The 22600-nt window shown below is 43.5% G+C and overlaps 1 protein-coding gene across 1 annotated transcript in view; it reads left to right on the top strand.

Annotated features, from left to right (window-relative positions):
- Positions 1–22256, top strand: part of esyt3 (extended synaptotagmin-like protein 3) — a 60162-nt gene extending 37906 nt beyond the window's left edge. The window contains exons 17-23 of the mRNA XM_041863424.2: positions 8445–8594; positions 9393–9730; positions 13383–13481; positions 14701–14832; positions 15087–15192; positions 17801–17850; positions 21719–22256. Of these exons, the coding sequence (XP_041719358.2) occupies positions 8445–8594; positions 9393–9730; positions 13383–13481; positions 14701–14832; positions 15087–15192; positions 17801–17850; positions 21719–21758 (915 nt within the window). The 3' untranslated portion in view covers positions 21759–22256. The remainder of the gene's footprint in view (positions 1–8444; positions 8595–9392; positions 9731–13382; positions 13482–14700; positions 14833–15086; positions 15193–17800; positions 17851–21718) is intronic.
- The last annotated feature ends 344 nt before the right edge of the window (positions 22257–22600 follow it).

Below are 22600 nucleotides of genomic sequence, written 5' to 3'. Positions count from 1 at the left end.
AGATCTTGCGTAGAGCCCCAGATCGAGGGAGATTATCAGTGGTCTTGTATGTCTTCCATTTCCTAATAATTGCTCCCACAGTTGATTTCTTCAAACCAAGCTGCTTACCTATTGCAGACTCAGTCTTCCCAGCCTGGTGCAGGTCTACAATTTTGTTTCTGGTGTCCTTTGACAGCTCTTTGGACTTGGTCATAGTGGAGTTTGGAGTGTGACTGTTTGAGGTTGTGGACAGGTGTCTTTTATACTGATAACAAGTTCAAACAGGTGCCATTAATACAGGTAACAAGTGGAGGACAGAGGAGCCTCTTAAAGAATAAGTTACAGGTCTGTGAGAGCCAGAAATCTTGCTTGTTTGTAGGTGACCAAATACTTATTTTCCACCATAATTTGCAAATAAATTCATTAAAAATCCTACAATGTGAATATCTGGAATTTTTTTTCCTCAATTTGTCTGTCATAGTTGACGTGTACCTATGATGAAAATTACAGGCCTCTCTCATCTTTTTAAGTGAGAGAACTTGCATAATTGGTGGCTGACTAAATACTTTTTTTCTCCACTGTATGAACTGTAACTCAGTAAAATCTTTGAAATTGTTGCTTGTTGCATTTATATTTTTGTTCAGTGAACAATGTTGCTGATCCATCCTCAGTTTTCTTTTATCACAGTGTGATGTCACGAGAGGCTGTGTCCTGGAGGGACGTTACATCCCCCTGAGATGGCTGCAAACCCAGACAGCTATGGCTCCATCTGCTGGTATGGTCGGGAACTCCAACCCTCTATGGCCAATCTTCCCGCGCAGCTGAAACCAATCAGGAGCTGATGAGCTGAAGGTTTGTTGAAGGGAAGAGACACGGTCTCCAAGCTGGGCTCTCTGGAGGACAAGAGTGCGGCACGTCCACTTCCATGAGGAATATAAGGATTTGGAGATACTTACCTTTGGGAAATACTCACCTTTGGATATATGCACCTGTGGAAATACGTGTGGGACATTTGGAAGGACGTTTTGCTGGGTTGGCCACTAGCTGCAACGTGGAAGACAGTAAGACTGGGGAAAAGTTATTTGAGCGAGGGAGAGTTATGATTTTGGATGTGGAAGAGACATCCCTGAACTGTTAACCCTTAAGAGCCACCAGAGAACAGTATTGTGTTATACTTTCGTTAGTTTCCCAAGACCTTTAATAAAATCCTTGTTTTGGTTGAACCTGGTCTCCTTGCACTACTTGAGCAATCCCGCTGAAAGCTGTGTAGCCTCTCGTGACATCACAGATGGTGGAGAATACAGGCACGCTCAAGCGTTAATAGTGCATGTCAGAGGAGGATACTGAAGGTTTGATCACCCAGTTTTCCAAGTTGGCCGTAGGCTCCCCGCCGACTGAAATGGAGGACATATTGAAAGCCCTTGTTGCTGGCCAGCAAGCCCAGATGCAAGCAAACGTGGCTCTCTTGGAGGAGCAAAAGAAAGCCAACCTTCTGAAGGCAGAGGAATTGCAGTTGCACAGACAGAGGGTGGTCCAAAATACCCGCCCAATAAAGGCAAGTGACTTTATATCTAAGATGGGAGCTACCGATGACATTGAGGCATACCTGCATGCATTTGAGGCCACGGCCACTAGGGAAGCCTGGCCCAAGCAACAGTGGGTTGGTCTGTTAGCCCCCCTTCCTAACCGGGGAATCGCTGAATGCTGTCCGGGACCTGGGCCCTGACCAGGTTACTGACTATGATGCCCTGAAGTCTGAGATCCTCAGCAGATATGGACTCACAAAGTTTGGTATGGCCCAAGCGCTTTCACAGTTGGACCTTCCAACCAGACCAACCTCCTCGGGCGCAGATGCATGAACTTGTCCGAATCGCAAGGAAATGGCTGGATCCGCAGAGGAATACAGCAGCGGCGGTGGTGGAGGCCGTTGTGGTGGATCGTTACCTACGCGCCCCTGCCTTATGAGGCAAAACGGTTCATCAGTCAACAGGCCTTGACCACGGCTGATCTGACCGTGGAAGCTGTGGAAAAGTACCAGGCCACAGCGGAGATGCTGAATGCTTCCCGAAAAGACCCCAGGAGTGCGGCCCCACCACAAATGGGAAGAACCCGTCCAAAGGACCCCAAGGTCTCGAACCCAGCCACGTCAGGACTTATCCCGGCTCCAGGGGGAGCCAGAAACCAGGCGGGTCCAAGAAGAGTACACCAGGAGGGGGAAACTCGACAGTGTTACCGGTGTGGGGAGATGGGACATATCTCCTGGCAGTGTGGGAAACCAGCCGATGAACCTATGCCCACTGCGGAGTCCTCCAGCTCAGCACCCACACACCGTTTTGCCTCGCTCTTGGGAGTCGTAGATGGCGGCCCAGATCGACCCCCACCTGCCCGGTAACTGTGAATCACCATGATGTGGAGGCCTTACTGGATTCTGGTAGCCGGGCCACCCTGGTGCGTAAGGATTTGGTGGGCCCAACGTGTCTGACCCCGGGGAAAGTCCTCCCAGTTTCCTGTGTCCATGGGGACACCAGAGAATACCCCATTACTGAACTTACAATGACCAGCACACGGGGAACCATACACACGACGGCGGGGGTGGTTGATTCCCTCCCCGTCCCTGTCCTAATTGGACGAGACTGCCCAGCCTTTACCCACTCTGGAGAGAGTCTCAGGAGAGGATAACCCGAGTACCTCGGAAACGGAGAGGCAAGACTCATCCTGGGAAGGCTCCGGTGCAATCCTCCGAATTACTCACTCCCGCCCGGGCTCTGATAGGGATGGCAGGTGCCCAGACCGACACAGAGACGGAGCTACAGAATCTGGACAAAGAACTGTCTGGTCTGAAGGGGACCGCTGAGAGGTATCGTTTGTTAAAGCAACAGTTAGACATGAAGACAGAAGAGTTAGATATCCTCCAGGCTAAACTCCAACAGAGCTCCTTCCCTAAGCAACAGGAGGAGCTGGAGATGCTGCGCAGGACCATCGAGGAGTGTGAGGAGACCCTGCGCAGTAGTAAGGAGGTCCAGAAGAAGGCAGAGGAGAAGTACAAGGTGTTGGAGAACAAGATGAAGAATGCGGAGGCAGAGAGAGAGAAGGAACTGAAAGCTGCTCAACAGAAGCTAAACTCTGCTAAAACCAAGGCTGATGCGTTCAGTAAGAAACTCAAGGAGAGACCCCAGAGACCGGCACTGTACAACACAGCACCAACTCACCGGATGGAGTGGAAACAGCCGAGGGCTGGCAAGCACCACGGCAATGCGGACGCCCTCTCCCGGCGTGATGCCTTCTTCGCTGCCTTTACCCCGACGAGGACGTCGGTCCCGAGGGAGGGGGATGTGTGATGTCACGAGAGGCTGTGTCCTGGAGGGACGTTACATCCCCCTGAGATGGCTGCAAACCCAGACAGCTATGGCTCCATCTGCTGGTATGGTCGGGAACTCCAACCCTCTATGGCCAATCTTCCCGCGCAGCTGAAACCAATCAGGAGCTGATGAGCTGAAGGTTTGTTGAAGGGAAGAGACACGGTCTCCAAGCTGGGCTCTCTGGAGGACAAGAGTGCGGCACGTCCACTTCCATGAGGAATATAAGGATTTGGAGATACTTACCTTTGGGAAATACTCACCTTTGGATATATGCACCTGTGGAAATACGTGTGGGACATTTGGAAGGACGTTTTGCTGGGTTGGCCACTAGCTGCAACGTGGAAGACAGTAAGACTGGGGAAAAGTTATTTGAGCGAGGGAGAGTTATGATTTTGGATGTGGAAGAGACATCCCTGAACTGTTAACCCTTAAGAGCCACCAGAGAACAGTATTGTGTTATACTTTCGTTAGTTTCCCAAGACCTTTAATAAAATCCTTGTTTTGGTTGAACCTGGTCTCCTTGCACTACTTGAGCAATCCCGCTGAAAGCTGTGTAGCCTCTCGTGACATCACAACAGCCATTATTTTTAATTTATTTATTTATTTCACCTTTATTTAACCAGGTAAGCCAGTTGAGAACAAGTTCTCATTTACAACTGCGACCTGGCCAAGATAAAGCAAAGCAGTGCGATAAAAACAACAACACAGAGTTACATATGGGGTAAAAAAACAAAGTCAAAAAAATACAACAGAAAATATATATACAGTGTGTGCAAATGTAGCAAGTTATGGAGGTAAGGCAATAAATAGGCTATAATGCAAAATAATTACAATTAGTATTAACACTGGAATGCTAGATGTGCAAGAGATTATGTGCAAATAGAGATACTGGGGTGCAAAAGAGCAAAATAAGGGGATGAGGTAGTTGGGTGGGCTAATTTCAGATGAGCTGTGTAAAGGTGCAGTGATCGGTAAGGTGCTCTGACAACTGATGCTTAAAGTTAGTGAGGGAGATAAGAGTCTCCAGCTTCAGAGATTTTTGCAAATCGTTCCAGTCAATGGCAGCAGAGAACTGGAAGGAATGGCGGCCAAAGGAGGTGTTGGTTTTGGGGATGACCAGTGAGATATACCTGCTGGAGCGCAGACTACGGGTGGGTGCTGCTATGGTGACCAATGAGCTAAGATAAGGCGGGGATTTGCCTAGCAGTGATTTATAGATAGCCTGGAGCCAGTGGGTTTGACGACGAACATGTAGTGAGGACCAACCAACAAGAGCGTACAGGTCACAGTGGTGGGTAGTGTATGGGGCTTTGGAGACAAAACGGATGGCACTGTGATAGACTACATCCAATTTGCTGAGTAGAGTGTTGGAGGCTATTTTGTAAATGACATCGCCAAAGTCAAGGATCGGTAGGATAGTCAGTTTTATGAGGGCATGTTTGGCAGCATGAGTGAAGGAGGCTTTGTTGCGAAATAGGAAGCCGATTCTAGATTTAACTTTGGATTGGAGATTCTTAATGTGAGTCTGGAAGGAGAGTTTACAGTCTAACCAGACACCTAGGTATTTGTAGTTATCCACATACTCTAGGTCAGACCCGTCGAGAGTAGTGATTCTAGTCGGGTGGGCGGGTGCCAGCAGCATTCGATTGAAGAGCATGCATTTAGTTTTACTAGTGTTTAAGAGCAGTTGGAGGCTACTGAAGGAGTGTTGTATGGCATTGAAGCTCATTTGGAGGTTTGTTAACACAGTGTCCAATGAAGGGCCAGATGTATACAAAATGGTGTCGTCTGCGTAGAGGTGGATCTGAGAGTCACCAGCAGCAAGAGCGACATCATTGATATACACAGAGAAAAGAGTCGGCCCAAGAATTGAACCCTGTGGCACCCCCATAGAGACTGCCATAGGTCCAGGCAACAGGCCCTCCGATTTGACACATTGAACTCTATCTGAGAAGTAGTTGGTGAACCAGGCGAGGTAGTCATTTGAGAAACCAAGGCTATTTAGTCTGCCAATAAGAATGCGGTGGTTGACAGAGTCGAAAGCCTTGGCCAGGTCGATGAAGACGGCTGCACAGTACTGTCTATTATCGATCGCGGTTATAATATTGTTTAGGACCTTGAGCGTTGCTGAAGTGCACCCATGACCAGCTCGGAAACCGGATTGCATAGCGGAGAAGGTACGGTGGGATTCGAAATGGTCGGTGATCTGTTTGTTAACTTGGCTTTCAAATACTTTCGAAAGGCAGGGCAGGATGGATATAGGTCTGTAACAGTTTGGATCTAGAGTGTGACCCCCAATTTCTGGGGATCTCAGACGTTACGAAAGAGAGGTTGAACAGGCTAGTAACAGGGGTTGAGACAATTTTGGGCGGCTAGTTTTAGAAATAAAGGGTCCAGATTGTCTAGCCCAGCTGATTTGTAGGGGTCCAGATTTTGCAGCTCTTTCAGAACATCAGCTGTCTGAATTTGTGTGAAGGAGAAGCGGGGGAGCATGGGCAAGTTGGAGCGGAGGGTGCAGAGTTGGTGGCCGGGGTAGTGGTAGCCAGGTGGAAAGCATGGCCAGCCATAGCAAAATGCTTGTTGAAATTCTCGATTATTGTAGATTTATCGGTGGTGATAGTGTTTCCTAGCCTCAGTGCAGTGGGCAGCTAGGAGGAAGTGCTCTTATTCTCCATGGACTTTACAGTGTCCCAAAACTTTTTGGAGTTAGTGCTACAGGATGCAAATTTCTGTTTGAAAAAGTTAGCCTTTGCTTTCCTGACTGCTTGTGTGTATTGGTTCCTAACTTCCCTGAAAAGTTGCATATCGTGGGGGCTATTTGATGCTAATGCAGTACGCCACAGGATGTTTTTGTGCTGGTCAAGGGCAGTCAAGTCTGAGGAGAACCAGGGGCTGTATCTGTTCTTAGTTCTGTATTTTTTGAATGGTGCATGTTTATTTAAGATTGAGAGGAAATTACTTTTAAAGAACAACCAGGCATCCTCTACTGACGGAATGAGATTTATATCCATCCAGGATACCTGGGCCAGGTCAATTAGGAAGGCCTGCTCGCTAAAGTGTTTTAGGGAGCGTTTGACAGTGATGAGGGGTGGTCGTTTGACCGCAGACCCGTTACGGACGCAGGCAATAAGGCAGTGATCGCTGAGATCCTGGTTGAAGACAGCGGAGGTGTATTTAGAGGGTAAGTTAGTCAGGATGATATCTATGAGGGTACCCATGTTTACGGATTTAGGGTTGTACCTGGTAGGTTCGTTGATAATTTGTGTGAGATTGAGGGCATCTAGTTTGGATTGTAGGATGGCCGGGTGTTAAGCATATCCCAATTTAGGTCACCAGGCAGTACGAACTCTGAGGATAAATGGGGGCAATCAATTCACAAATGGTGTCCAGGGCACAGCTGGGGGGCTGAGGGGGTCTGTAACAAGCGGCAACAGTGAGAGACTTATTTCTGGAAAGGTGGATTTTTAGAAGTAGAAGCTCAAACTGTTTGGGCACAGACCTGGATAGTATGATAGAGCTCTGCAGGCTCTCTCTACAGTAGATTGCAACTCCACCCCCTTTGGCAGTTCTATCTAGACGGAAAATGTTATAGTTGGGGATGGAAATTTCACAATTTTTGGTGGCCTTCCTAAACCAGGATTCAGACACTGCTAGAACATCAAGGTTGGTGAAGTGTGCTAACGCAGTGAATAACTCAAACTTAGGAAGTAGACTTCTGATATTAACATGCGAGAAACCAAAGCTTTTGCAATTACAGAAGTCAACAAATGATAGCGCCTGGGGAGTAGGAGTGATACTGGGGGCTGTAGGGCCTGGGTTAACCTCTACTTCACCAGAGGAACAGAGGAGGACTAGAATAAGGATATGGCTAAAGGCTTTAAGAACTGGTCTTTTAGTGCGTGGGGTACATAGAATAAAGGGGGCAGATTTCCGGGCGTTGTAGAAAAGATTCAGGGCATTATGTACAGACAAGGATATGGAAGGATATGAGTAAAGTGGAGGTAAACCTAAGCGTTGGGTAACAATGAAAGAGATAGCATCACTGGAGGCACCAATTGAGTCGGTCTCCGCGTGTATGGGGGGTGGGACAAAGGAGCTATCTAAGGCAGGTTTAGCTGGGCTGGGGGATCTACAGTGAAATAGTACAATTACAAATAACCGAAACAACAATAAGCTAAACATATTGACATGGGAGAGAGGCATAAAGCAATCACAGGTGTAATTTCAGAGAGCTAAGACAACAGCTGGTAATGACGACACATTTAACTCTGTAACTGTTTTAAAGTCACTATTGGCCTCATGTTGAAATCTTTGAGTGGTTTCTTTCCTCTACGGCAACTCAGTTAGGAAGGACGCCTGTATCTTTGTAGTGACTGGATGTATTGATACACCATCCAAAGCGTAATAACTTCACCATGCTCAAAAGGATATTCAATGTCTTTTTTTTTTTTCCCATCTACCAATAGGTGCCCTTTTTTGCGTGGCATTGGAAAACATCCCTGGTCTTTGTGGTTGAATCTGTGTTTGAAATTCACTGCTGGACTGAGGGACCTTACAGATAATTGTATGTGTCGGGTAAAGAGATGAGGTAGTAATTTAAAAAAAATCATGTTAAGCACGATTATTGCACACAGAGTGAGTCCATACAACTTATTATGTGATTGTTAAGCAAATCTTTACTCCTGAACTTATTTAGGCTTGCTGTAACAAAGGGGTTGAATACCTATTGACTCAAACTCAAACATTTCGAAAAACAATTCCACTTTGACATTATGGGGTATTGTGTATAGGCCAGTGACGACAAATCTCAATTTAACACACCAAAAATGTGGGAAAAGTCAAGGGGTGTGAATACTTTCTGAAGGCACTGTAGAAACAGAAATAAAGAACACAATTACCATTGTAATCAATGATGGATTGTTTTTAAAAACTAAAATAATTCTGGATGAGTCAAATGTTTAGATCCATACTAAATGTTTGATATTTTTCCATGCCACACTATCACATGTAGGCTACTAAGGTAATAATAATAATATGCTCGATTTGATCCTCTGTTTCTGTGTGTGAGAGTGCCAATGACAAAAGTATAATTATATATCTATGCAGGTCAAGGAGTGCGATAAGAAGACGTTACTAGGCACGCTCAATGTGCCCCTCAGCCGGCTCCTCAACACGTCAGATATGACCCTGGACCAGCGCTTCCTGCTAGAGCGCTCCGGGGCCAACAGCCAGATCAAGATGAAGGTCACTCTCAGGGTGAGGGAGAACTGCTCACAGATCAGTGTTTTGCTTCAGGGGTTGGGTAAATGGGGCGAAAGGGGATGTGAGGTGACACTGGATCAGTGTTGCAGGCTTAGACTGGATTGGTGCCGTATAGTCTCACATGGAATGGTTGGATGTGCTGTATGGAAAGCTGTTCTCAGACCAGTGTCTTTGATTTGTGTCAAGTTGGGTTGGGCATCAGGTGGGAGGATGATCAATTTATTCTAGATGTTGTGGTCTACAATTACTGTTTGGACTTGTTTGAGCTAGAACAGTTACTTTTTCTCTTGCAGGTTGACTTTTTTTTTCTTTGGTTCGAGTTATAAGTATTGGGCTAGATTTGACATGGCAAACAGGGTTTGAGTCATTTTTGTGTGCTCTTAAAGATGGAATCTGTACTTGGTGAAACTGCCACGTCCGTTTGTGATATTACAACAAAGAAGTTACTTCAAAAAATGAGCACTGTTAAAAAAAATGTGGGACATCATTGCATGCGCGCTAGAAAAGCCGAGTATGTACTGCATTTATAAATTTTTTACTACTATGCTGGATGCTCCTCTCTTCTGTTTCATCAATAAAACATTTTTTACAAATAATGTGCTGCGGTGAACAGTGGTGCTGTTTCACCTTATGCGGATTTCAGCTTTAAGTGGTTGATGTGAGAAATGCTAATGTGACATAGGGCTATTGTCAGCTGTACACCAGCTAGCTGTAAGTGGTGAATGGCCATATTTTTACTGTGTCTGCATTTTTGTGTCCTTGACATTGTCCCTACCCTCTATTCAAACACAGATCCTGACCCTTACAAAACCAGAACCAAAGATCAGTCTCAATCCTCCACCTCATCCCCAGCCCCAGCCCTTACAAAACCCACCCACCCCCGCTCCTACTCCCTCCCCGTCCCCCTCCTCTTACGCCACCCCTACTGCTGCAGCTCTGGACAGTTCCACCAATGGGTTCCATGGAGATTACGTGCGTGACCGCCACGGGTCTTTCCTGGCCGCTGACGGCCGGAGGACAGCCCCTTCCACCCCAGCACACATGCGGCGCTTTGACTCCCACAGCCTCCTGTCGGAGAACTCCATTGCCTCATCCCGTTTTGACCTGACGGAAGGAGCCCCCTATCCTGAGTGAGTCACTAACTTACTATCAACAGTTCCATAGGAACCAAACAGAACCAAATGGGCCGAAACGGAAAGGGACTAACCTGAACATTTCCAATTAAAAAGTATTGGTTATCGTTGCAAAATGTTTTGCTATGGTGTGCACTAATGAATTCACCACAGTTGAGGTCATTGGTTGGTAGTTACGTATAATATTGCAATAAATGGCTCGAAATTCAAACATGAAGTCCTATTTGTGTACAGTCGTGGTCAAAAGATTTGAGAATGACACAAGTATTGGTCTTCACAAAGTTCGCTGCTTCAGTGTTATGAGATATTTCTGTCAGATGTTACTATGGTATACTGAAGTATAATTACACGCATTCCATAAGTGTCAAAGGCTTTTATTGACAATTACATTAAGTTTATGCAAAGAGTCAATATTTGTAGTGTTGACCCTTCTTTTTCAAGACCTCTGCAATCCGCCCTGGCCTGCTGTCAATTCACTTCTGGGCCACATCCTGAATGATGGCAGCCCATTCTTGCATAATCAATGCTTGGAGTTTGTCAGAATTTGTGGGTTTTTGTTTGTCCACCCGCATATTAAGGATCGACCAAACGTTTTCAATGGGATTAAGGTCTGGGGAGTTTCCTGGCCATGGACCCAAAATGTTGATGTTTTGTTCCCCGAGCCACTTAGTTATCACTTTTGCCTGTTCTTGGATGGTTGGGAGAAGTTGCTCTCGGAGGATGTGTTGGTACCATTCTTTATTCATGGCTGTGTTCTTTGGCAAAAATGTGAGTGAGCCCACTCCCTTGGCTGAGAAGCAGCCCCACACATGAATGGTCTCAGGATGCTTTACTGTTGACATGGCACAGGACTGATGGTAGCGCTCACCTTGTCTTCTCCAGACAAGGTGTTTTCCGGATGCCCCGAACAATCGGAAAGGGGTTTCATCAGAGAAAATGACTTTACCCCAGTCCTCAGCAGTCCAATCCCTGTACCTTTTGCAGAATATCAGTCTGTCCCTGATGTTTTTTCCTGGAGAGAAGTGGCTTCTTTGCTGCCCTTCTTGATACCAGGCCATCCTCCAAAAGTATTTGCCTCACTGTGCGTGCAGATGCACTCACACCTGCCTGCTGCCATTCCTGAGCAAGCTCTGCACTGGTGGTGCCCCGATACCGCAGCTGAATCAACTTTAGGAGACAGTCCTTGCTCTTGCTGGACTTTCTTGGGCGCCCTGACACCTTCTTCACAACAATTGAACCTCTCTCCTCGAAGTTATTGATGACCCGATAAATGGTTGATTTAGGTGCAATCTTACTAGCAGAAATATCCTTACCTGTGAAGCCCTTTTTGTGCAAAGCAATGATGACGGCACATGTTTCCTTGCAGGTAACCATGGTTAACAGAGGAAGAACAATGATTTCAAGCACCACCCTCCTTTTTAAAGCTTCCAGTCTGTTATTCTAACTCAATCAGCATGACAGAGTGATCTCCAGCCTTGTCCTCGTCAACACTCTCACCTGTGTTAACGAGAGAATCACTGACATGATGGCAGCTGGTTCTTTTGTGGCAGGGCTGAAATGCAGTGGAAATGTTTTTGGGGGATTAAGTTCATTTTCATGGTAAAGAGGGACTTTGCAATTAATTGCAATTCATCTGATCACTCTTCATGACATTCTGGAGTATATGCAAATTGCCATCATCAAAACTGAGGCAGCAGACTTTGTGAAAATTAGTATTTGTGTCATTCTCAAAACTTTTGACCACGACTGTATATTGTCTTTATAGTCAGTGCTGTGACTTCTTATTTCTTACGAAATTTACCAGCTAGGTGATGACTCCTGACTTTGTACACTAAAAATAAAGCTTTGGCATTTTAGAGTCACACCTCATCTGTGCTTGTTCGATTCTGGTGTAGATTACAGTGGCTTGCGAAAGTATTCACCCACCTTGGCATTTTTCCTATTTTGTTGCCTTACAACCTGGAATTAAAATGGATTTTTTGGGGGTTTGTACCATTTGATTTACATAACATGCCCACCACTTTGAAGATGCAAAATATGTTTTATTGTGAAGCAATAAAACATATTGGTGGCTCTACAAAGTCAATACTTTGTAGAGCCACCTTTTGCAGCAACTACAGCTGCAAGTCTCTTGGGGTATGTCTCAATAAGCTTGGCACATCTAGCCACTGGGATCTTTGCCCATTCTTCAAGGCAAAACTGCTCCAGCTCCTTCAAGTTGGATGGGTTCCGCTGGTGTATAGCAATCTTTAAGTCATACCACAAATTCTCAGTTGGATTGAAGTCTGGGCTTTGACTAGGCCATTCCAAGACATTTAAATGTCTAGTGTTGCTTTAGTAGTATGCTTAGGGTCATTGTCCTGCTGGATGATGAACCTCCATCCCAGTCTCAAGTCTCTGGAAGACTGAAACAGGTTTCCCTCAAGAATCTCCCTGTATTTAGGGCCATCCATCATTCCTTCAATTCTGACCAGTTTCCCAATTCCTGCCGATGAAAAACATAGTGTTCTCGGGGTGATGAATTTAGTCTCATCTGACTAGAGTACCTTCTTCCATATGTTTGGGGAGTCTCCCACATGCCTTTTGGCGAACACCAAACGTGTTTGCTTATTTTTTTCTTTAAGCAATGGCTTTTCTGGCCACTCTTCAGTAAAGCCCAGTTCTGTGGAGTGTACGGCTTAAAGTGTATCTATGGACAGATACTCCAATCTCCGCTGTGGTGCTTTGCAGCTCCTTCAGGGTTATCTTTGGTCTCTTTGTTGCCTCTCTGATTAATGCTGTCCTTGCCTGGTCCATGAGTTTTGGTGAGCGGCCCAATCTTGGCAGGTTTGTTGTGGTGTCATATTCTTTCAATGTTTTAATAATGGATTTAATCGTGCTCCGTGGGATGTTCAAAGTTTCTGATATTTTTTTATAACCAAACCCTGATCTGTACTTCTCCACAACTTTGTCCCTGACCTGTTTGGAGAGCTCCTTGTTCTTCATGGTGCGGCTTGCTTGGTGGTGCCCCTTGTTTAGTGGTGCTGCAGACTCTGGGGCCTTTCAGAACAGGTGTATATATACTGAGATCATGTGACAGATCATGTGACACTTAGATTGCACACAGGTGGACTTTATTTAACTAATTATGTGACTTCTGAAGGTAATTGGTTGCACCAGATCTTATTTGGGGGCTTCATAGCAAAGGGAGTGAATACATATGCACGCACCACTTTTCCGTTATTAATTTTTTAGAGTTTTTTTAAACAAGTTATTATTTTCATTTCACTTCACCAATTTGGACTATTTTGTGTATGTCATTTAAATGAAATCCAAGTAAATATCAATTTAAATTACAGGTTGTAATGCAACAAAATTGGAAAAACGCCAAGGGGGGTGAATACTTTTGCAAGGCACTGTAACTCAAAAACGTAGTATTGAGTCTTATTGGGTCCTAACTTTTTTACAGAAGAAGTCCAAATTAATGGAAAAGATGAGCACTGGAAATTACATGGTGCTTATATTTTCCATTCATTTTAGAATGTGGCATATTGCTGTAGCTACAAAACAGATGGCCTGGGATCTTGACATAAGACTACTTTTGAGGTCTGAAAACACCTGACAAAATTTTATTTTGATGTGTAATATCCCTTTAACACTCTGACTCCAGCTACATCATGAACCACCAGGGGACCTTTGGGGAGATCCAGCTGACAGTGCGTTATGTCACCCTGAGGAGCCGCCTCATCATCCTGGTCAACTCCTGCAGGTACTGGGCCAGGGAAACCTGCTATCACACCACACATCCTCACTCTCTCTATGTGCTGTCTTTATCACATTACACACACAGGCACGTGCACAGATTAGGCTCTAGGGGAGTCTGAGCATCTGATCATCTGACCTCCTATGAGGAAAGTGCCCTTTTAGATTGGTAGCATTTTTTTATTAATACATTTTTATTTTAGTCTCTTCTCTCCTGTTCTGTCATGAATTGCCCATCAAACTAGCTAATTTCAAATGTTTGAATCTTGGAAAATTCCCCCTCCCCCTTACATTTACATTTTAGTCATTTAGCAGACGCTCTTATCCAGAGCGACTTACAGTTAGTGAATACATATTTTTTTATACTGGCCCCCCGTGGGAATCGAACCCACAACCCTGGCGTTGCAAACGCCATGCTCTATCAACTGAGCTACATCCCTGCCGGCCATTCCCTCCCCTACCCTGGACAACGCTGGGCCAATTGTGCGCCGCCCATGAGTCTCCCGGTCGCGGCCGGCTGCGACAGAGCCTGGATTCGAACCAGGATCTCTAGTGGCACAGTTAGCACTGCTATGCAGTGCCTTAGACCACTGCGCCACTGCACTCGTCCTCCTGCTGCTGCACAAGCAGAAGCTGCCGGCACCTAGCGGTAGTATAAGTAGTGGCACACTGGGTACTTTTTTAATCGTATGTCGTCTTTCACGGTCAGGGACAGGAAGGATTCAATTTGAGTGTTTTTAAGTAGGCCTACAATGCAGATGTTGGCAGCAAAACAAACTTTTTTTCACTTTGAGCACCTGCCATTCCAAAGGTCTGTACATGGCCCTACACACATATACACACACACACACACACACACACACACACACACACACACACACACACACACACACACACACACACAATCGAAGAGTTTACTTATTCATTCATCTCACATCTTGATGGATACAAACATACTGACATGCTGTACAGTCATATGGACACGTATTGCCAAATCACTGTTAGCACCCAGTCCATTGTGTAAACGTGTTATGTTCTTTACTCTGTAATACAATTGATAACTCTTAACATTGTTTGGAATGGCACTCCTGAGGATGATCAGACATTCAGAATAGAACATGTTCTCTGCCCTACGTCCTTCTCTTCACTTGGTTTCTTCATAATAAGCCAGACTCTGCTAGGTCCTCCTCACCCAAGCCTTACCCTCTTTGCTCTTTACTCCACAGGAACCTGTTCGCCTGCAGCAAGGACGGCTCCGATGCTTACGTCCGCCTTTACCTCCTCCCTGACCAGTCCTGGAAGCATCGCATGAGAACACAGGTGAAGAGGAAGACAGTGACTCCTGTCTTCAATGAGAAGTAAGGGCCTTACCTCCTTTGACCATCAGAGGGCATTCGTTTTCGTTTTTATTTAGTGTCCATAGGTAGCCTGGAATCCAAGCTCATACTCAGAGCATAGTGAAACAGCATTAGTGAAACACAGCATATGAGTTTGGATTCCAGGCTAGTCCATAAGTCCAATTCCATCTAAACTCTGTCAATTTAAGAAATGCATTCAGGGCATCCTTCTGATTAAGAGTCTCTGACAAACATGTTGTTTCTACATCTCCCAGGTTTGAGTTTGACATGTCCCTAGAGGAAGCGGGGACCAGGAAGCTGGACGTGGCGGTCAAAAACAACCGGATGTTCCACACGCGGGAGAGGAAGGAAATTGGAATGGTAGGTAGCAATAGTAGGGACGTCAAAGGTTCAGGCTGATGCACAGTCACGATGGACGCTCTAGTCTAGAGTTTAGTCTAGTCTGTGTTTAGAAGCATTTTTTTACTTTCTCCATAATTAAAGTAGTAATAAATATATGTAATTGTGAGTGTGCTTCATTCACTATCATCCTAAATGGAAATATTGAATTATTTTGACATGTCATTATATAATATTACGCTAATTCCCCTATGCTGGACAGAATGTTTTACTACATTTACATTTTACATTTACGTCATTTAGCAGACGCTCTTATCCAGAGCAACTTACAGTTAGTGAGTGCATACATTTTCATACTGGCCCCCCGTGGGAAACGAACCCACAACCCTGGCGTTGCAAGCGCCATGCACTACCAACTGAGCTACAGGGGACTACTACATTACACAGACTAACATTTTCACCACACACTATTTACAGGAAATACACATCCTTTTTACCTCAGATTGATGATGATAGTATAAAAGTTTATAGTCATCACAATTACACAAAATCGATTGCTTAAAACAGATCATTATCTTTGGTTTAATACCAGTGTTATATGCACTTGTCGGTGGCAGAACTTCAAACTCTGCTGTCATTTTCCAGACCACGGTAGCAAGACAAAATATCAACGTCTCTGGCCTCAATACCACACATGGATTTGAGGATCAAACTATCACTCATATTAGAGCCAACCCCTGTCACTATAGAGTGGTGAGGAGGAGGAGTCTACTGTGTCCAGAAGCGAATTCACCATACATTTTCAGGATTCAGGTTCACTCAAACATTGTTTTATGCTTCGTTTTACTATTGACAGTTACAGCTGATTTCGGGATTGTATATCGATTTGCTCTCCTTAAATATTTGTAATCTGATGTATTCGTTTCAGTCTCTGAATTGTCTAATCAAACTTTTCGCTGCCAGCTCCTGATATCAGGGCATAAAAACGACAATCTGTGTCCTGAATTACCCTAGTGCGCATGTGCGTCCAGCAATATCCTGTCCTGAGCTTGTTTTCCCTGGCTAATCTAGCTGGCTAGCTGAACTATGCTAGTTTTCATCCTCATTGCCCAACTTCATAAATACTGCCCCCTCAACATCAAAATTATGTATTGTTTTGTTGCATAATCATGACTGGTTTGAGCTATCTGTGGTGTAGTAAGGCAAGGATGGCGAAGGATACTATTGCTACTTAACGCTGATCCAAGTTCAGTTTTGAGCTCTACCGGCATCATTGGCATAGGGTCAGCTGGACGTTTCTGACTGGTCTTCGAACAGTGACAACGGGCAGCCTCTCTCCGCTTGGCTCGATCGGATATATAGTGATTTTGCCAACACAGCCAGATGTGTACACAGTCTAGTACCCTTAACCTTTTTAAACTGACTATCATATTTGTTGATTCAATTTGACTTAATTAGTATAATGACTAATCCAATGTCACAAGTTAATTGACACGAGAAAACTCAAGAAAATAGCAACTCTACAGAGTGCCAATGGTTACAGTGAATGGCTAAATTAGTTCTGGATACAAAGGGTCCATGGAGCTCCTCCTCCTCACCACTCTATTTAGAAGTCGATGTGAGAATATAATTCGGCAAAGTTAATTAAGTAGAAAAAGTCTTACAGAAGGAAAAGTGTTGTATTTCCTATTATAAGACTTTCTACTACTTTGGCGAATCATATTCTCACATGGATTTCAAAATAGCGACAGGGGTTGGCTTTCATTTGAGTGATAATTTGACCCTCAAATCCATGTGTTTTTGTAGGAAGAGTACAATTTTTTATTATTGTCACCTGGTTCCAGTTCCATTGAATTCAATACAAATATCGATGTGCGTGATTAATTTGCGCGCACTATCGTTTACAGTAGAACAAGCTAATCATTTCCAGTCTAGAGTGACCGCCTGGTAAATATTGGCGTGCGAGCAGTTTTAAAAGGTACTGGTTTAGCAAAATACAATTTATCTGAACACAAGTGCCATGTGTGTGTGTAGGGAGCAATTTGTATGTCTTGGTCTTCAGCATATTGATTATGCATTTGGACATTTAAAACCAGTGTTTGACACTCGGCTATAAATTTTTTTAAAAAAATAATGACAACAGGAAGCAGCAACAGTATCATATTCAACTTATGTTTTAGGAATATAAATGGTACTGTTAACATTATTTTCCAACAGGATTCTTCTTATTCAGGTAAAAACTACTGAATGAGCCAAAAACGTGCTATAATGTATTGATTTGGATGACGTATAAGTTAAATCGTGAAAATATGTTTGTCCTGCCTAGCAAAAGCAGAGGTGACAGCCAACACCATCATCATCATTACCTACCTTAGGAACGTTTTTCCATTTTATATACATGTATGATGATAATTGAGAAAAGTGGGATTACGTGCTTTCCTGAATGTCAAGAAGTCGGCTCATGTATGTAATTTGAGTACAATGATAATTCGGTTTCCCAGTTAAAGTGCCTTCAAGGAAAGCCCCTTATGCATATAGCGTGTTTTAAAATTGTGATATCTTGTGTTTTATAAATCTAGACAAATATTGTTGAGCTTATTAACAGATCTGCTGTTAATTTTGTCCACAGGTACTAATAGATCTTTCTCAGATGGACCTGGTAAAAGGCTTCACAGAATGGTAAGCAGGGCACTTCATCCTCTTCTTTTCTATAATTGGAGTGGTCTCCATTTCCTCCTTCTCTATTAATCTAATGGTGTAGTCAGCATTTTCTGTGCTATAAAGGGACTGGTGCCTTAGCTCTGCAATTGAGTGCTTCTTCTCTTCTAAAGGAGTCAAAGGGTAGCACCTGGAGACTTGAGGTACAGTTGAAGTCGGAAGTTTACATATACACCTTAGCCAAATACATTTAAACTCAGTTTTTCACAATTCCTGACTTTTAATCCTAGTAAAAACTCCCTGTCTTAGGTCAGTTAGGATCACCACTTTATTTTAAGAATGTGAAATGTCAGAATAATAGTAGAGTGATTTATTTAAGCTTTGATTTATTTCATCACATTCCCAGTGGGTCAGAAGTTTACATACACTCAATTAGTATTTGGTAGCATTGCCTTTAAATTGTTTAACTTGGGTCAAAAGTCTCGGGTAGCCTTCCACAAGTTTCCCACAATAAGTTGGGTGAATTTTGGCCCATTCCTCCTGACAGAGCTGGTGTAACTGAGTCAGGTTTGCAGGCCTCCTTGCTCGCACACGCTTTTTCAGTTCTGCCCACACATTTTCTATAGGATTGAGGTCAGGGCTTTGTGATGGCCACTCCAATACCTTGACTTTGTTGTCCTTAAGCCATTTTGCCACAACTTTGGAAGTATGCTTGGGGTCATTGTCCATTTGGAAGACCCATTTGCGACCAAGCTTTAACTTCCTGACTGATGTCTTGAGATTCAATATATCCACATAATTTTCCTTCCTCATGATTCAATCTATTTTGTGAAGTGCACCAGTCCCTCCTGCAGCAAAGCACCCACACAGCATGATGCTGCCACCCCGTTCTTCACGGTTGGGATGGTGTTCTTCGGCATTATGTTCAAACAGTTCTATTTTTGTTTCATCAGACCAGAGGACAAGTAAGATCTTTGTACCCATGTGCAGTTGCAAACCATAGTCTGGCTTTTTTATGGCGGTTTTGGAGCAGTGGCTTCTAGCTTGCTGAGCGGCGTTTCAGGTTATGTCGATATAGAACTCGTTTTACTGTGGATATAGATACTTTTGTACCTGTTTTCTCCAGCATCTTCACAAGGTCCTTTGCTGTTGTTCTGGGATTGATTTGCACTTTTCACACCAAAGTACATTCATCTCTAGGAGACAGAACGCGTCTCCTTCTGGAGCAGTATGACGGCTGCGTGGTCCCATGGTGTTTATACTTGCGTACTATTGTTTGTACAGATGAACGTGGTACCTTCAGGCGTTTTGAAATTGCTCCCAAGGATGAACCAGACTTGTGGAGGTCTACATTTTTTATTTTATTTTTTATGAGATCTTGGCTGATTTCTTTTGATTTTCCCATGATGTCAAGCAAAGAGGCACTGAGTTTGAATTTAGGCCTTGAAATATATCCACAGGCACACCTCCAATTGACTCAAGTGATGTCAATTAGCCTATCAGAAGCTTCTAAAGCCATTACATCATTTTCTGGAATTTTTCAAGCTGTTTAAAGGCATAGTCAACTTAGTGTATGTAAACTTCTGACCCACTGTAATTGTGATACAGTGAATTATAAGAGAAGTAATCTGTCTGTAAACAATTGTTGGAAAAATTACTTGTGTCATGCACAAAGTTGATGTCCTAACAGACTTGCCAAAAGTATAGTTTGTTAACAAGACTTTGGTGGAGTGGTTGAAAAACGAGTTTTAATGACTCCAACCTAAGTGTATGTAAACTTCCGACTTCAACTGTATGTCCAGTAACCTTATAGGTCAGCATTAAAGTGGAGAAAATAAATCTTGGAGAGGAACAGGTGGTCCAACATTCATGGCAATGTAATACTTTTTCTAAAACTGTGAATAAATGAATGTGTGTGCGGCGTAGAAAATGCCTTCTGGGAACGCTATGAAGTCCAAAAGTTATGTTTGGAGTTAGAAATTTGGCTGTCAGAAGGATTACAATGTAAATGTACTTTTAATCTGTCTGTCTGTATATTTCAAGACATGGCATATCAGGGTACATTAAGATACCCGATGGGTTGGATGATACTTTTCTCATCAATCATTTTGTAAAAAAGTATACTTAAACTGGAAATCAACCAATCCTCTATCGTTAACACAATGGAAAGGTCAAATGCGACGGAGAGAAACAAAATTGTGCAGTTTGAGGCCATGTGGCGGAGAGTGATGATAGGTGGGTCTGGGCAGGGTTGATGTTGTGGATGTTTGTGTGCGTCTGGATGTTGTTTGTATGTGGATGTTTTGTATCGTTAAGAAATAAAATAAAATGAACGTACAAAAAAAGATAATGAAATATGCTGGCTAAAGAATGCAGAACATAGTCGGTAAATGTGAACATTAACATGCACATTACCACCCAGTCTCTTGCTTGTGGTTCTGGGAATAACAGCCCCATAACAGTTCAGTTCATAAAAGATTACTCATGCCCACAGGACCTATACACATTCTTTGCTGATGTTTGTCAACATTTCTGTTGACTTTCTTATCTTGATGGTTACTAACCGAAACATTGACAATCAATGTGCAGAGATACATTTTGCATATGGGAGTCATATTTTACAATGATGTAATACTATACATACTCATTCTAGTTCTACTAAGCTACCTGCCTCATTCTCTCTGGGATCTCTCTTTCTCTCTTTCTCATTAGTGTGTCCTCGGTCCCTGCACTTGAACCTTCAGTAACTAGCTCTGGTGTCAATCACTATCAACAGATATGAAAACAAATATGTTAATCATTTACAGAGAATAAATATCATCGCTGTCTGATGAAAACCTCTGATCTCCAAAACAGAAACTTTCCAGGAAATGATTTTTTTCTCTCCATATTTTCCCTTCAGAAGCTATTTTTAATAAATGTTATTGGTCCTAGAGTACATTGAGGGGAGTTAGTGCATTCAATAAATTTATTTTTAAAAACAATATGCGACAATATGCTAGACATACGCTGAGTATACCAAACATTTGAACAGCCTCAATTCGTCGCAGCATGGACTCTACAATGTGTTGAAAGCGTTCCCCAGGGATTCTGGCCCATGTTGACTGCAATGCTTCCCACAGTTGTGTCAAGTTGGCTGGAGGTCCTTTGGGTGGTGGGCCATTATTGATACACACAGTAAACTGTTGAGCATGAAAAACCCAGCAGCGGTGCAGTTCTTGACACAAACCGGTACACCTAGCATCTACTAAGATGGCACTTAAATATTTTGTCTTGCCCATTCACCCTCTGAATGGCACACATACACAATCCATGTCTCAAGGCTTAAAAATACTTATTTAACCTGTCTCCTACCCTTCATCTACACTGATTGAAGTGGATTTAACAAGTGACATCAATAACATTTACATTTACGTCATTTAGCAGACGCTCTTATCCAGAGCGACTTACAGTTAGTGCATACATTATTCTTTTTGATTTTAGTTTTAATTACTTTATTTTTTAATACTGGCCCCCCGTGGGAATTGAACCCACAACCCTGGCGTTGCAAACGCCATGCTCTACCAACTGAGCTACCTCCCTGCCGGCCATTCCCTCCCCTACCCTGGGCCAATTGTGCGCCGCCCCATTGGTCTCCCGGTTGCGGCCGGCTACAGCAGAGCCTGGATTCGAACCAGGATCTCTAGTGGCACAGCCTTAGACCTTAGACCACTGCGCCACTCGGGAGGCCAATAAGGGATCATAGCTTTCACCTTGATTCACCTGGTCAGTCTATGTCATGGAAAGACCAGGCAATCTTAATGTTTTGTATACTCAGTGTATGTCAATCACACTAACTCTAAATATGGACCTTCCTGATCTGAAATTTCCCCATTATATTCTCCAACAGGTATGAACTCACTCTACCCAGACTGAAGAAAACCATCTAGAAGGAAGACCTTTACTCCTCAGTCACAGCAATGTGTGCACCATTGGTGTGTGTGTGTGTGTGTGGTTCTCAATAAAAAATAACTGCAGTGGATATAGCCACCTCATATAGACTGTAAGGAATCAAAACCATTGTCTTTCTACAGTATCAATTTCTGTACTCATTCCTCTCAGGGTCTGAATTGTACTGTAATTCACACCAAAGGTCAAAGGCACAATTAATTTGCTCTTAAAATAGTTACTTTTACTTATTGGAAGTCGAAATGCCCAACTTGCACATACTATGTTTGAATTTCAATACGATATGGGTGCTCTTTATATAAATGTAGACGTCAATGTTATTTTTTAAAGACAGGCTTGGGGTTTTAATCTTGTTTGTTACCATAAAAAACCAAAGCAATATAATCAACTTTTTTATTGTGCTTTGTGAAATTATTCACTACCCTTGCCCAGTTTTCACATTTCCAAATAAAAAACTGAAGATGTCTTGATTGCATTAGTATTGAGTTTGAGTTAATTTTTTACAGGGACAGTGCACATTAATCAACGTTTCAGTAAAAGTGCCGGTTTTAGCCAGCCGGCAAATTTTCAACCGCAGTCCCTGGGCAGGTTATTAAAAACAATTACAATAACAATACAGACAAACAATGAGCAGTGAGCACATGCAGAGCAACATATGACAAGCAACACGTAGCACACATACAGAGCAATAGCACAAAAAGCAACAAAACAAAATAAACCAATCCGTTGGACCCTTAAAGGGAAATTCCCAAATTGTTCTACTTCATATTCATAATCTCCAGCACCAACATTAACATATGTGACTGGTTTCAGGAAACTAGGC

Source organism: Coregonus clupeaformis, chromosome 40, assembly GCF_020615455.1.
Source record: "Coregonus clupeaformis isolate EN_2021a chromosome 40, ASM2061545v1, whole genome shotgun sequence".
Classification (NCBI taxonomy): Eukaryota; Metazoa; Chordata; class Actinopteri; order Salmoniformes; family Salmonidae; genus Coregonus; species Coregonus clupeaformis.
Note: the sequence above shows the minus strand (reverse complement) of the source record. Positions and strands in the feature narration are given on the sequence as shown.